We start from the raw sequence: 16397 nt of genomic DNA, 5'->3' as shown, positions 1-16397 counted from the left end.
AATTAAGCCTTGGAAATGTTGAGTCTGAAGTGCTTATGAGGTGTTTGGGGAAATCAAATAGACATTTTTTGATAAATCCCTGGGGTAGGGGGTGGTGGTACCAGGAATTGAACTCAGGTGCACTCGGCCACTGAGCCACGTCCCCAGCCCTATTTTGTATTTAGAGACACGGTGTCACTGAGTTGCTTAGCACCTCGCTTTTGCTGAGACTGCCTTTGAACTTGTGATCCTCCTGCCTCAGCCTCCTGAGCTGCTGGAATTACAGGTGTGTGCCACTGTGCCGGGTTTCAAGTAGACATTTGACCTGAAGCTCAGTTTGAGAAAGGGTGTGTTATTTTGCTGTAAGTTACTTTTATCCTACATGGAAGCAGAAGTATGGATTTAAACATATTAGATATGTTTCAATAAATTGAAATTGCTGTCCATGGCAGTGATCAAATTACTCCATTTTTAGAGAGTGTGAGCCTATTTAGAATTCAGTCCTGAACCTTTCTGACTTGAACCTTTTAGTCTTTTTTGCTATCTGGTATATGACAAGACATTCTAGCCTCATCATGTACTCTTTTGCCCCAGACATTGAATCTATATCACAGAGTCCTGGTTCCTCTTAATGGGAAAATGGTATTTAAAAGTTATAGTTGGGGGGCTGGGATTGTAGCATAGCGGTAGAGCGCTTGCCTAGCATCAGCAACACATAAAAATAAAATGCATTGTGTTATGTGTCCATCTACAGTTGGTTAGGGGTGTTTCTAACTAGGGGATTGATCATCATAGGTAAAAAAATGTTCTATTTTCTTAGTACCAAAAAAACAAAACAAAACAAAACAAAACAAAAAACTGAGTTTATGTAGCTATTTCCAATTCAAATTAAGACTATAGGGTTTTTACTTTCCTATTCCTTTTTTTCTCCCATGCTGGAAGTACAGTTTCTTAAGAAAATGATCGTAGGAGTGATAGAATTAAAGGAGCTCATAATTGTTCACTTCCTTAGATCCACAATACATACAGTATTAAAATTTAACTTCATTTTATTTTGTTCCTATAGTACTAGAAATGTATAGTCAATATAATTTAAAGTCACTTAAAATAATTTCCCTCTTTGTGATTTTACCATTAAAGAATTGGATATAAATTAGTTCGTTAGTTTGGTTTTGATTTCTAGATTTGCTTTTTAAAATTTTAATTTTTTGTGACTTGCATAGTTCTAAAATGAAATCTGTAAAAAATAGGAATATGGAATCTATTCTTGTCACCTATACTTTATTTCTTTTCAGTCTCTAAAGGTAACCACTTAGCTTTGACAATTTAATAACTTGTTTTATATTTCTTTCTACTGTTTTGTTTGTTTCTTTCTTTTTAAAAATTTTTTTAGTTGTAGTTGGACACAATACCTTTATTTTATTTTTATATGGTGCTGAGGATGGAACCCAGGGCCTCGCATGTGCCAAGCAAGCGCTCTACTGCTGAGCCAAAACCCAGCCCGTGTTTTGTTTCTTAACATGTGTAAATCTCTTTTTCTTTCTTAGATGAATAGTAGCATACCATGTACATTTTTCTTCACCTTGTTTTTTTTTTTTTGATTTAAAGATATATCTTGGATACGACATCATAGTTCCATTAAATTTGGACGTTTTTCTGTCATACTGTTTATATTACATTTATGTTCATACATATCTTTGTTCAAGTGTCATTGTATAGTTGATATTGCTTGCTCTCTCAACATATAATTTATTTATTTATTTATTTATTTATTTATTTATTATGTAAGTCGCAAAGAGGTGTTTATTGAAAGCTAGCTCGGTCCTCTGTGCGCACACAGCAACTGGTGATGCTGAGAGGCTCAACATATATTTTAGTATTTAGCAAGGTTTGTGTATCAACTAGAATTCAGTCAGAGAAGTAGATTGTGTAATGGAATAAGAAACTTATAGAAATTAGTATGTATACAACTTTGAGAGGTCTGGTGAGGTGAAGATCTGGAAGGGAGAGTGGAAAATCAGAGAAGGAATCACTAAACAGTAGGTTGACTGACAAGTTTGATTTTTTTAAGGAAATCTGAGAAGCCAAGAATATCCAGGCACTTGAAGTGGGATGGTGAAGGGAGAAGCTTGAGTATATCCTAATGGGAAGCTCTTGCCATGCATAGCTATCACCTCTGTAAGTTTGCAGCCAAGCACCTAGTGGTGAGCACTAGTGAGCTAGAGCAAGAATAAAAGCTGGAACTCTCAGGACACCTATGCATCTGTCTCTTACTTTATCTGACCGGGAAACCCTTCACCAAATAATAGCTGCTGATTCATTTCCACATTTTAAACATATTTTGTATGAATTCTCCTTTAGGCCAACTCTAACCCAGAACCATATGGTGAATGGGATTCTAGGAAAGTGATTCCCAGCTTAACTAAATTGACATAGCACACACCAGCATAATTTGTGTTTTTTGTCCTCTTAACACCAATATTGAAATGAACTAATAACCTCCCCTCTTCATTTCCTTCTTCCCAGCATTTTGTGTGAACTAATACCTTTTTACTATGATTTAAGACAATCAGAAAACATATTCTACTTTTTTTTTTTTTTTTGGTACTGGGGTTTGCACCCAGGAGCACTTAACCACTGAGCCACATCCCCAGCCTTTAAATATTATATTTAGCGACAGGGTCTTGCTGAGTTGCTTAGGCCCTCCCTAAGTTGTTGAGGCTGGCTTTGAACTTTTGATCCTGCCTCAGCTTCCTGAGCTGCTGGGATTACAGGCGTGCACCACCACACTAGGCCATATTCTACTTTTTGTATGCACTCCCCTACCGACTCCCCATATTTGATAATTGTATCTGTATTATCAACTACACATAGCCATAATATTTATGTTTTTCCTTTATTATCACCAATCTTACTTCTTTAGGAAATATGTATTTCATGGTTCCTGTTAAGGTGCATGTGTCTGCAGTTGTTTTGGTAACCTTGCTGCAGTCTGGCTGGGCACAATTCACGAGCCACTTGTCAAGCAGAAACAAACTTTGTTTTTAGAACACACACACCACACCACAGGAGCTCTTCAGGAATTCCCTCAGAGCCCAACTGCCACCACCGGCTTCCGGCGAGCCTCTCAACCCCCACTTCTCCCACTCTTGAGGCCGATTGGCTGGGTCGCTTGGGCGGAGCCAAAAGAGTCCCCCAGTGAACAGCTCCGTGGTCTGAAAGGGCGGGAAAACAGCCCAATGAGCATCTGGGAGCAACTGCAGAGGAGCCAATCAGCTGGAAGTTTGCTGGGGCCGCTTCGGCTGTGACTCTCAACATCTCCCCCTCTCTGTTTAATTAAACAACAAGCATGTGGCTTAGGGACCGTGCCTGCCTTAGGTTGTCCAATACTATATATGTTCCTTATCCGTCATTGGATGAGCTGACCTCAAGGTGTCAGCCTCCTGTCTTAGGTTGGTACCATTGCAATTGAATCATTCCCGTCATTGACTACTGGTCCAGCATACAGCCACACCTGTGGATAGGCCTTTGTATTAGTGTGGGGGGGTGAGGTTCTTTGCCTCACCTCTGTTGGCCCCCAAATTTTAGCTGAACGACCATCACAAGCAGATGGGAGGAGGATACATCAAGCCAATTGATGGCTCCTTTTGGAAAAATTGTACCACCGATGACACCATCAGCAAAAATACCCTGGCACTACCACAAGTCGCTGCACCAACAGATAGTGCACATGCATACAAGTGATACATAGTCGAGGCAAGTTCTGAAGGAGTTCAGTGATAGCTATTGCAGAAGCTGTAGTTTGGTTTTATCTTTGTTTTTACCGGCACTGGGATGAAGATAGGAATTCTGGCAATAATGGCTAAAGAAAAAATTATGTAACATTTCAGCAGGCACTAAAAGAAAACAATTTTCTGAACAATTTACATTATCCTGAACAGAATTATTAAATATAATGAAAAGAAAAGGTAAAAGTTAACAAACAGATCATTTAACCTCCTTTTTTGTTCACATATTAAAACAATCCTCAACAGCTGTTTACCCAATTTAAATTAAACCATTTAAATCACATAGAAAAAAAATATTTGGATCCATTTTTCATGAGCGCTCTTCATATATGATATATGGACATATGCACATACAAACATACAACACAAAACATAAGTGTGCACACATAATATAATACATACAACACATAATAGTAAAGGCCTTGTAACTTTTTACAGGTGAAATCTCCATTGCAATGTTTAAAAACTCCATAGTCAAAAAATAGAACTGATCAGCAAAATATTAACCTAAGTCTGTATGAGTTCAAAAAACAAAATAGAACTTCATGATGTGGGAAAGGGCAATAATAAATAAATAAATAATAAATAAATAAAAAAAGCATCCTGGTTTCATTAGCCTCCAGGTGTGGGAGAACCACTGTCTCAGATGTAAGGATAGCCAAACTGGAGTTCTGGATATCAGCTGTTATGGATTTGAGCCAAATCATCTTCTTTTTGGTCTGTAGAAATTGCTTTAGTTAATCTCTCTGGAATCCAAATTGGCTGCTGTTCTCCCTGTGGAAACACACAAACAGACCCCCGACTCCAGACAATCACTGGGTCAGGACCTTTCCATTGTCCTGTTAGAATATCCTTCCAAAGTACCTTGGGCTTATGTACATTTTTTTGGACACATATGCCTTTCCACAGCACTAAGCCCTGAAGAATCCAAATTTTAAAAGTTTAGAGTAAAAAGGGTTATTTTAAGTTTATCTTTGGGGGATATATACCCCTTCCCATTCCCTCTTTTTGCTTTAATAAGTACATTTTAATAGTTTGATGAGCTCTTTCAACTATGCCTTGTCCCTGTGGATTGTATGGGATTCTTGTTATATGAGTAATGCCAAATGATGAGCAAAATTGTTTAAAAGAAGTAGAAGTATAACCAGGGGCATTATCTGTTTTTAACGATTTTGGAACACTCACAGTGGCAAAATTTTGTAAGCAGTGAGCTATAATATCTTTAGTTTTTTCTCCAGCATGAAGGGAGCCCATCGAAAATCCGGAAGAAGTATCAACTGTAGCGTGCAAATATTTTGATTTTCCAAATTCTGGCAAGTGTGTGATGTCCATCTGCCAAATATCGTTAGATATCAGTCCTCTAGGATTGACTCCAAGATTAATTTGTGGTAAAAAGGTTTTATTATTTGTCTAGCTTGTTCCTTAGTTATTTTAAAACACTTTTGTAAAGTATTAGCATTGACGTGGAACCTTTTATGAAAATTTGTAGCTTCTTCTAGTGTAGAGAAAATATGTATGTCATGTGTAGTTTTATCTGCTAAATCATTCCCCAAACTAAGGGCTCCAGGCAATCCTGTATGTGCCCTGATATGTCCCATAAAGAATGGATCTTTTTTGTCCCAGATTAGACTTTGAATGGTGGAAAACAAAGAGAAAACAGTAGAGGAAGGGGAAATCCTACCAGCATCTTCAAGGAATACTACGGCATTAACTATATACTATTGGAAAATAAATTAAATACAGAATATTTAAACATCACAAAAGCTTGTAATACTGCATTAAACTCTACCTTTTGAGCTGATTGTTTGGGTACTAAAAATATAAAAATTTGATCAGGGGTAACTACTGCTGCTGTCCATTATTTGACCCATCAGTGAATATATTTGGAGCATTCATGATAGGTGTTTTTCTTGTCATTTTTGGAAAAGTTACAGGATGCGATGACCAAAAAGACAACAAAGGATTAGATGGTAAGTGGTTATCAAATGAAACATTAGATTTGCACATGATTATTGCCCAAGTATTTAACTCATTAGCTAACTCATCAGTTTGATCCATAGTATATGGAGTAATAATTTTATTGGGAGAAATTCCAAACACTCCCTTTGCTGCTTTTATTCCTTTGAGTATTAATTGTCCTACAGCCTCAGGATACCTAGTAAGAATAGTGTTAGGAGAATAAGATAAATGTATCCATAATAATGGACCTTCTTGCCAAAATACTCCTGTAGGAATATTTTTTATTGGTAGTACAATAAATAATAAAGGCAAACTTATATCAAGTCTATCCAAATGCATATTTTTCATATATGTTTCAATGATTTTTAATGACTTTCTTGCTTCAGGCGTTAACATTTGGGGTGAATTTGGAACTGGTGGACCTTTTAGGGTATCAAATAAAAGTCCCAACTCTCCTGTTGGTATGCCTAGATAAGGCCTTATCCAATTTATGTTTCCTAATAACTTTTGAAAGTTGTTAAGTAATTTGAGTTGATCTACTTGTATTTGAATTTTTGGTGGACGAACCATGGTTGGGGATAATAGAACTCCTAAATAATTAATTGGAAAATTTAATTGTACTTTATCTATTGCTATCTCTAGATTATAATTTTTTAATAAGTTTGTAAGTGTGGCATAACATTCTAGCAATGTGTTTTTATCTTTGTGTGCTAATAATACATCATCCATATAGTGAAATATTTGTAATTCAGGATTTTGATTTCTAAGTGACTGGATTACTTTGTTAATGTAAATTTGACACATAGTTGGGCTGTTAGCCATCCTTTGAGGGAGTACTTTCCATTCATATCTCTGATCAGGACCTTCATGATTCAGTGCAGGGATAGTAAATGCAAAACGTGGACTATCCTCAGGATGAATTGGAATTGAAAAAAAACAATCTTTAATATCTATAATTAAAACATACCAGGTTTGTGGCAAAGTAGACAATTGAGGAATCCCCGATTGAGCAGGTCCCATAATAGCCATCTCATTATTAATGGCTCTTAAATCTTGCAATAATCTCCATTTACCAGATTTCTTTTTGATGACAAAAATGGGAGTATTATGGGGAGATATGGAAGGTTGTATATGTCCCTCTGCTAATTGTTGTTTGACCAGGTCATGGGCTACTTGTATCTTTTCTTTAGTCAGGGGCCACTGAGGAACCCATACTGGTCTTTCTGATGTCCAAGTAATTTTTATTGTCTCAGTGACCCCTCCTGAAAACCCAATCCATGTCTGTCTGTCCCTTGATCTATTTGTTATTGGTGCTGCTATACCTTGTTCTTGTTCTCCTAATCTTTTTCCTTTCCTAAAACCTTGTCTAGCCATAATAGTGGACGCATTTGAATTGATGTTATTTGTTAATGTTAGTCCTAACTGATCTAGGACATCTCGTCCCCATAAATTTACAGGAAGATGATCCAATACATATGGCTGTATAGTTCCCTTACATCCTTCAGGATCCTTCCAATCTAATACCATCGCACTTCTATGGGGATTAGTCGCCACTCCTAGGCCTGGAAGCATTTGAGTGGCTTGTTGTAACGGCCAATGTTTTGGCCATTCTTGACGAGAGATGATGCTAAGGTTTGCACCTGTATCCAGTAGCCCATTAAATTCATGTCCTTGGATATTTAGTTTTAGCATGGGGCGAGAATCTAAATTTAAAGAAAGCATAGCCCAATCTACACCTGTGGAGCCTAATCCCCTGGAACCTCTTTCTATAGTACGACTCGAAAATTTATCATGTAGGCTGGGTATTATTAATAACTGTGCTATTCTATCTCCTGGTGAAATTACTGATATACCCCTTGGAAAACTGGCTATAATTTTTATTTTACCTTCATAATCTGGATCAGTTACCCCAGGACTTATGATAAGTCCTTTTAGAGTAGAAGAACTGTGTCCCAATAATAAGCCTACTGTTCCTTGGGGAAGAGGTCCTTTTACTCCTGTGGGAATGATTTGAACTCCCATTTCTGGAGTTAATACTGCTCTGGCGGAGGCGCAGATGTCAAATCCTGCACTTCCTCTAGTTTGTCTAGTGAGGGATCTAATGGATAATGTGTCCTGGGCACTACCCTGATGGTGTTGCTGGGTTCCTCCAGTGCCCCGTATATTTGTGGTCATGGGCCCCGGAGCATTAGGCCCCCTCCGTCCATTTTTTGGCAATGGAGCCCGATGCCTTTCTCCATGATATTGTGGGTAAACACCTGGTCCTTGTCTGTTTTTTGATAACAGAGTACCCTCTTTGAAGTCCTGTCTCAGGATCCCATCTATCAACTATGGGGATTGGGGGCCTCCCAGCATATGGAGGTGGAGCTGTTGGTTGGACACTTATGCCCTCTGGTGATAGAAAGGTGTTAGTAACAGCCTCCTGTTGTAACTTCTCCCCTGATGGATTTTCCTCCTTTAAATTTTCTTCCTCTGTCTGACTAGCTTGAGAGATCTTCTCTTTTACTTGATCTAACACGTCTTCTACCATAGTCTGAACTGAAGGCTTTGGACTAGGCAAACAAAATCGTATCATCATCCACAATGGCAATGTGCCAACTGGCAGAGTTCCTGGGTTTTTCTTTTCCCTCTCCCTTAAATCTTCACCATGATGGTCCCATTGCAATATATTCAACAACTCCTCCTTAAAAAGCCATGGGCTACATTTTTGTATTGTATCGACGTATGCCCTAACTGTTCTTGGTTTTACTAGGGTGCCTCCTTCCTTTAACAATTTACTTAACACTCTTTCGGTTTGTTTTTTACTAATTTCTGATACCATATTTCTACTATGAAGATAACACAACCCAACAAGATAACACCAAACAAAACCGAAACAGAATGAAACAAAAATGGAACAATTCATTATATCAGCCTTTTTATCCTCCTGAAATGTCCATCCGACTTTTCTCCCTATCTGTTTCTCAGATGCAAATAGTTTTTCCTCAGATGTGAGCGGTTTTTCTTCCGTCTCACCCATCTCCAGGGACAGGCAACTTAAAACAAAAGGGAAACAAAACGAAAGAAGAATCTTAAAATGACTACCCATCCTCTTGCCCTGTCCTCAGGGGCGAGCAGTTTACCTTATCATTTACCATCAGTCGTTCCCCGTGGGGGCCACCAAATGCGGCAATCTGGCTGGGCACAGTTCACGAGCCACTTGTCAAGCAGAAACAAACTTTGTTTTTAGAACACACACACCGCACCACAGGAGCTCTTCAGGAATTCCCTCAGAGCCCAACTGCCACCACCTGCTTCCGGTGAGCCTCTCAACCTGCAGTTCTCCCACTCTTGAGGCCGATTGGCTGGGTCGCATGGGCGGAGCCAAAAGAGTCCCCCAATGAGCAGCTCCGTGGTCTGAAAGGGCGGGGAAACAGCCCAATGAGCATCACTGCAGAGGAGCCAATCGTCTGGAAGTTTGCTGGGGCCGCTGTGGTGAGCCAATCAGCTGGAAGTTTTCTCGGGCCGCTTCGGCTGTGGCTCTCAACAAACTTGAAGCATATTCTTAAGCAGATTCCTCAGGAAATAATCAAGGAAATAATATTTTCTGGGTTCTTGAGATTCATTTGTTCATTTATTTATTCTACATACATACATACATTTATATGAGGCATTGAATCCAGGGGTGCTGTACTACTGAAGCATATCCCCGAGCACTTTTCTTTTTCTTTTTCTTTTTGTTTTTTTTTGGTACCAGGGATTATCAAACTCAGGGGTGCTTAACCAATGAGCCACATCCCCAGCCTTTTTTATCTTGACACAGAGTTTTGCTAAGTTGATTAGGGCTTTGATAAGTTGCTGAAGGTGCTATGAACTCATGAGCCTCCTCCCTGAGCCTCCTAAGCTGCAGGGATTACAGGTGTACACCACTGTGTCCAACCTTCCCTGGCCCTTTATATTTTTTATTTTGAGATAGAGTCTTATTTAATTTGCCAAGGCTGGCCTCAAATTTGCCATTCTCCATCCTCAGACTTATCAAGTTGCTGGGATTATAGGTGTGTGCCGTACCAATTTGTCATCATTATACTTGATAATTACTTTGGATATAAAGTTCTTGGTTTACATTTTTTCCTTGGGAGCATCTTAAATTTATATTACTCTCTTGTCTCCTCATGTAAAGTTTTATCCAAGTCTAATTTCTGTCCAAATGTTTAAGGAATTTTTTTCCCTCGTCACTCCAGTTCAGTAATTTTACTAAACTATGTTCTGATGTTGGTCACTCTGGATCAGTTTTTCCAGGTATGTGATGCACTTCAAATACATAGTTTCAAATATTTTTTTTACACTTTGAAAAAAATTTCAGCAAGTTTTTTCAGTTTCAAGTAGTCATTCTATTTCATTGGTTTGGTTTCTTTCTTTGGCAGCTCCTGTTACCTATATGTTGGATCTTCTTTGCCTGTCTTTTTTTATCATTTTATTACAAATCTTCTATTTTAGTCAGCTTTTTTGCTACTGTGAATAAAAGACCTGACAAGCACCATTGTAGAGGAGGAAAATCTTATTTGCGGGCTCATAGTTTGAGTTCTCAGTCCATCAACAGCTGATTGAGGCGGGGCAGAACATCATGGTGGAAGAATGTGGTGAAGAGAAGCTGCTCACATGATGATCAGAAAGGAGAGAGAGAGAGATTGATTTTCACTTGTCAAGTACAAATATGTATCCCAAAGCCATGACTCCGCCGACTCACCTCCTCCAGCCACACCCTGCCTCTGGTTACCACCCAGTTAATACCAGCAGGAGATTAATTCACTGATTGGGTTAAGGCCCTCACAGCCCAGTCATTTCCCCTCTGAACCCTCTTGCACTCACATGTAAGCTTTTGGGGGACACTTCACATCCATACCATAACATCTTCATTATATAATTTTCCATTTCTTTTTTATGTTACAACTTTCTTCTTTTTATTTCCTTTTTCTCCTAAAATATTATTTGTATATATGTAAATTTTCCCTTGTGTATTTTCTGGTTAATTTAATTTGTGAAATGATCTTTCATTTTTTTCCTTCTAATTCTTTCCTGAGTTTTATCAATTTATTTTCATTTGTAATTTTAACTCATTATTTCATATCTTTTATCATTTTCTAAATTTTTCTTGGTTCATTTTGATATAATTACAGTTTTTATCTGTTAGTGAATGTGTCTTTTAGGCATGCTTTTATTTTGTGTTATTCTGATTCTTATAATATGGTTTTTCTGTCTCATTCTTTTTTAAGAACTTCACTGCTAGATGTGGTGGTGTATGCCTGTAATCTCATGACTCAGGAGGCTGAGGCAGAAAAATCACAAATTTGAGGCCTGTTTGGAAAACTGAGTGTGATCCTGTCTCAAAAATAAAATAAAAAGGGCTGGAGATGTAGATAAGGGTTAAAGCTTATGCCTCTGGGTTAAATTCCAAGTACCACAAAAAGGGAACAAACAAACCCAAAAAACAGCTTTACATATGTTTTCATTGCTGTTATTTTCTGTTGCTCATTTTAATGTGAAATTAACTTTCCTGAATTGATAGGAGAGAAATGTAGGTCAAAGCTTTGTAGCTTCGTGGCTGTGGAGCTTACTCTTGTATTATTTTTGTGAAATTTAAAAAATATTTGGTCTCATCTTTTTAGAACTCTCTTGGCATTCGTCCTCTTTTTCACTCTTATCTGAATCTTTTTTCTTTGCCATCTTTTCCTTGATTGTCAATCTGAAGTTTAATCGCAGCTGTTTTTTTGTTTTGTTTTGCAGTGTGGGCTTTCATCTTGAAAGGGTGGTTTTTCAGCTGGATAATTTAGAACTGTGCTGTCTAATGGGGTTCAATAATTAAATCTGTAGCTACTTAAAGTTAAGTAAGTTAAATTTAAATAAAATGAAACATCTGATTCTTTGTCTGAACTAATCATGGCATAAGTGCTTAATGGCCACATGTGGCTAGTGGCTGCTGTGTTGGGCATTACTGATATAGAATAATATCATAATCACAGAAAATTCTGTTGGGGTGGTTTAGAGTGTGCCTCATTCTCTTCAAACTATATCATAGACCTTTTTCACACATCTGTGAATTGCAGTGTGCAAAACCCCCCTCTGTTTCGGCTAATGTTCCTAAATTGGCCTGCTGTGCTTCTCACTGAGTAAAGTTTGGCGAATCTCCTGTTGTCACTTCAGGCATTCTACTTCCTCTTTATAGATTCTTATAGTGTACCAGTTTTGTTACTGTGAGTGGTTTGTTCTTTTTTTGTGTGTTTTTGGATGTTGTGGGGGACTTGTCCCATCATTTTGGTATAGATGTCTGTGAGTTGTGGTTTTACTATTCTGGTTTCTCTGCTATTCTATTGCAGGCGGTGGGTGTGGGGACTTGGAGAGATAAACAGGCTACATTGCAGCCATTCTCATCTTCTAAAATTGTCTTTTTTGAACCTTTTTTTATAATAGGGATTGAATCACCTAGGGGCGTTTTTACCATTGAGCTATATCCTCAATTCTTTTATATTTGGAGACAGGAGTCTTGGGGTCTTGCTAAATTGCAAAGGTTGACTTTGAACTTGTGATCCTCTTGCCTTAGCCTTCAGAGTCATTGGGATTACAGGCATGTACCACCACACCTGGCAAACTTAGATCTTTTCTCCTCCACAAGTTTTTTTTTTTTCTTTCTTTTTTTTTTTTTGAGACAGGTCTCACCATGTTGCCCAGGCTGGCCTTGAACTTGCTATCTCTTATTTGCCTCAACCTCCCAAGTAGCTGGTGTCATTAGGTATGTGCCACGGTGCCAGGCTTCCTCCATAATTTGCAAAATTAACATTCTGTAATTCTGTAGCTTCTGTTCTGGTCTCTCCCCTATACCATAAGTAAAAATGCTTCCCCCTTTTATTTAGTATTTCTTTTTTGTCAAATTAATCATCTTTCATTGACTTGGCAAACTTGGGCACACCACTTATGCTTTCTACCTTTACTTGTGCCATTTTAAAATTGAGACAGTTAGATTCAGGTTGGTTAGTTGGTTTGTGTTCATGGTGGGGGACCTTACCAGAGTTCTCTATTAGCAAGCAGAGTTGATAATAAAAACAGTAAATATGTTTATCATTCTTTAAAGCTGGAATGTGAACAGAGTAGAGATGAATTTCTAGGCAGTGTGATTTAATCTGTTCTCAGATCAGTGTAAAATGTGAGCCCCTCAAAGGATGTTTTTCTGTATGAGATATACTATTTGTTTTGTTACTTCCTCAGTTGAATAGCTGAGGGTGGTTTTCTTACTTGAATAAGTATTAACTGTTTCAAGTTTTATAATTTGTTCTTTATTTTATTTATTTATTTTTATGTGGTGCTGAGGATTGAATTCAGTGCCCCACACCTGCTAGGCAAGTGCTGTACCACTGAGCCACAATCCCAGTTATAATTTGTGCTTATTTCTTAACAGTCAACCTTTATTTACTACTATTATTATTGTTATTTTGATACTGGGGATTGAACCTAAAGGCACTTTACCATTGAGTCTGTTTATTTTATTTCATTTTATTTTGTTTTTTGAGACGGGGTCTAAGTTGCTTAGGACTTACCAAGTTGCCGAGTCCGGCCTTGAAGTTGCAGTCCTCCTGCCTCAGCCTCCCAAGTTACTGGGATTACAGGTGTGCATCACCATGCCTGGCTATTTATTTACCATTATTGATTAGAGATTTAGGAGATATTTATATATTTGTGTGTGTGTGTGTACACATATAAATGTGTTTATATATATGTAAATACATATATATGTTATATACACACATATGTATGTATTTTAATACTGGTGAGTGAACCTGGAGCAATTTAACCACTGGACCACATTCCCAGCCCTTTTTATATTTTCTTTTGAGACAGGATCTCACTAAATTGCTTAGGGCCTCACTAAGTTGAGAAATTGTGATCCTCCTGCCTCAGCCTCTGGAGTCACTGGGATTACAAGCTTTCACCACTACACCCAGCCAGGGCATAGCTTTTCTTGATCTGTTGTTGTTATAAAACATTAAATTTGTGTTCACTGTATAAGGGAAAGGATTGTGTGTATATTATTGGAGACATTCTATGAAATAATTTTTAGGTACAAGGAAATAGCTCTATTTCTGTGAGTTACCATTCCCTCTTATATAGTGCTGGGGTAAAAGATATAATTTTGTAGATAGAAATTTATGGCTTCCAGAAAGAAAACTGCAAAAATTGAAATGTCCAAAGAATTTAAGATTTGCTATAAATGCCATTATATATTGAAAACTGGAGCTTGAGATATTAATATAAGTAATTCTGATTGATAATTTTCCTAAAATGTCATGATTTTTGGTGAAAAGTTATTTTCAGTCTTAAGCTCTTAACATTTTTTTTTCCCCCTCAGCTTCCAATAAAAACGGGACAGCAGAACACACATACCAAAGTCAGTACTGAACACAACAAGGAGTGTCTAATCAATATTTCCAAATACAAATTTTCTTTGGTTATAAGCGGCCTCACTACTATCTTAAAGAACGTTAACAATATGGTGAGTACTTGGGTTATTGTTTTGGTGAATTTACTTCATTTTGGTTTTGATTTAGATGTTGGGAACAACATATTTTTAAATATGGGAAACAGTTTTCTGTGGACTTCAGATAAAACAATTTGTTGTAGTTTAGAAAAGAGCACAAGTATAATTTTTAAACTTTCATTTTAGGTTTATATTCTTTTCCTTAGAAACTTCTCTTATTCATGGCTGTTTCTTTTTCCAGGAATTAAAGTTTTATGTGATTTTTAAAAAATATTTTATTTTTCAGTTGTAGTTGTCAGTACCTTCCTTCCTTTCTTTTCTTTTTTCTTTCTTTCTTCCTTTCCTTTCCCCCTTTTCCCCTTCCCTCTTTCCCCCCTTCCCCCCTTTCCTTTTCTTTTGGATCGAACCCAGGGCTTCACAAGTGCTAGGCGAGTGCTCTACTGCTGAGCCAAAACCCAAGCCCTTTATGTGGTTTTTGTATCATGTATGAATTTGCTGTAGTATAGAAACTTTTTTTCTGGGTTTTGCTATTTTTTTTTTGTTGTTGTTGTTTTTGCAGTGCTAGGGATTGAACCCAAGACTTGCATATGTTAGGCAGGTGCTCTACTAGTGACTGAGCTACACTTTAAGCCCTGTATAATCTATTATGTGCTTTTCTTTAGCTTCTTATTTGAATTTACATATCAGATTGTGAGATGCTAGTTCAAAGTAGATGGTGAATAAAATGTGCTTTTACTCCTAAAATGTGGAATTGATTTCAATCAGCATCTTAATATTTTTCCTTACTCTTGTCACCTGTGATAGATTCTGTAATATGAGAACCTATTGTTGAAATAATTTTCCTCAAATTGTTACCTATTTCATGAAGTAATTCCTCTATTAAAAGTTCATAATTTCGGGGCTGGGGATGGGGCTCAAGCGGTAGCGTGCTCGCCTGGTATGCGTGCGGCCCGGGTTCGATCCTCAGCACCACATACAAACAAAGATGTTGTGTCCGCCGAAAACTAAAAAAATAAATATTAAAAAAAAAAGTTCATAATTTCTTTTTTTCCCATTTTATATAATCTGTTGTTGTACCTTAACTTTAAAGTATTCCAGCTGGTCTTCTGTACCTTCAGACATGTACTCTGTTTTCTCTCTCAGGTAATCTTTTTATCTCTCAATTTCTGTCTAACCACCTCTTTCATATTCTGTTCAAAGCAACTGATCTAGATCTTGACAAGCTTTCTGCTTGTCTTTAGCATTTGTAATCTCAATTTGTATTATTTGTATTAAACTGTGAAACAACTTCTGGTTGTAGATTATGAAGATCAAAGTCCCATTTTTATAGTCACATCATCTTTGATGGTTGCCTTTTAAGAAAGTTGTTTAGACAGTACTGTACACTTAAAGAACTGATGAACTGGAAGTATGGACAATCATTTGCCATACAAAGAACTTTTTTTTTAAAAAATGGAACAAAATTAAACTTCTTCCAAAAATAAGCACAGGACCTTTTATAAAATTTAAAGTGATTTACCGAAATACACTTATTATTTTGTCATAGCTCTTTTTTTGCACAGTGTGTAAGGTACAGTAATAGGATTTTGCACAAATGAATATGTGATCATGTTTCTAATTATATGGAAATATTTTAATATTTGGGACCCTTTTCAAAATAAAAGAAAAAAAATCCAAACAATATTATGACAATGGTGTTCATTTATTGCTTACTAAATAAATTATATTATGGAAACCATAGTCTTTTGTTACTAAATAAGTAGTGTAGCATTCAATTTGAGGAGAGTGAATGTTTAAAATTCACTGTAATTGGTGCAATAACATTTTATTACTTAAAGAATTTAGACTTTTTTGGAATTAAAATATGCTTAAATGCTCAAAATTCAGATATAGATCTCTAAATCATACATATTTCTAAAGCCTAAATATATCAACATCTTTTATTGTTTTAAAGCCAATGCATACTCTAAAGAATACCCACATTTCTGTTTGCCTGAGAATTTATTTTGTATGAGAATTAGGAAAAAATATTTTCATGTGGTACTGAGGATCAAACCCAGTGCCTCACATGTGCTAGGTAAGCGCTGTACCACTGAGCCACAACCCCAGCCACCTATTGGTTTTTCTTGATACTCAGTCCGTCACCTTTTAAAAGTGTGCTGATT

General features: G+C 37.1%; 1 protein-coding gene across 2 annotated transcripts in view; it reads left to right on the top strand.

Annotated features, from left to right (window-relative positions):
• Positions 1 to 16397, top strand: part of Nf1 (neurofibromin 1) — a 248842-nt gene that overhangs the window by 38498 nt on the left and 193947 nt on the right. For both annotated transcript variants that reach the window (XM_076871835.1, XM_076871834.1), the window contains exon 2: positions 14104 to 14247. In XM_076871835.1, coding sequence (XP_076727950.1) covers positions 14104 to 14247 — 144 coding nt within the window. The remainder of the gene's footprint in view (positions 1 to 14103; positions 14248 to 16397) is intronic.

Source organism: Callospermophilus lateralis, chromosome 11, assembly GCF_048772815.1.
Source record: "Callospermophilus lateralis isolate mCalLat2 chromosome 11, mCalLat2.hap1, whole genome shotgun sequence".
NCBI classification, from domain to species: domain Eukaryota; kingdom Metazoa; phylum Chordata; class Mammalia; order Rodentia; family Sciuridae; genus Callospermophilus; species Callospermophilus lateralis.
This window is presented reverse-complemented; position numbering and strand designations above follow the sequence as displayed.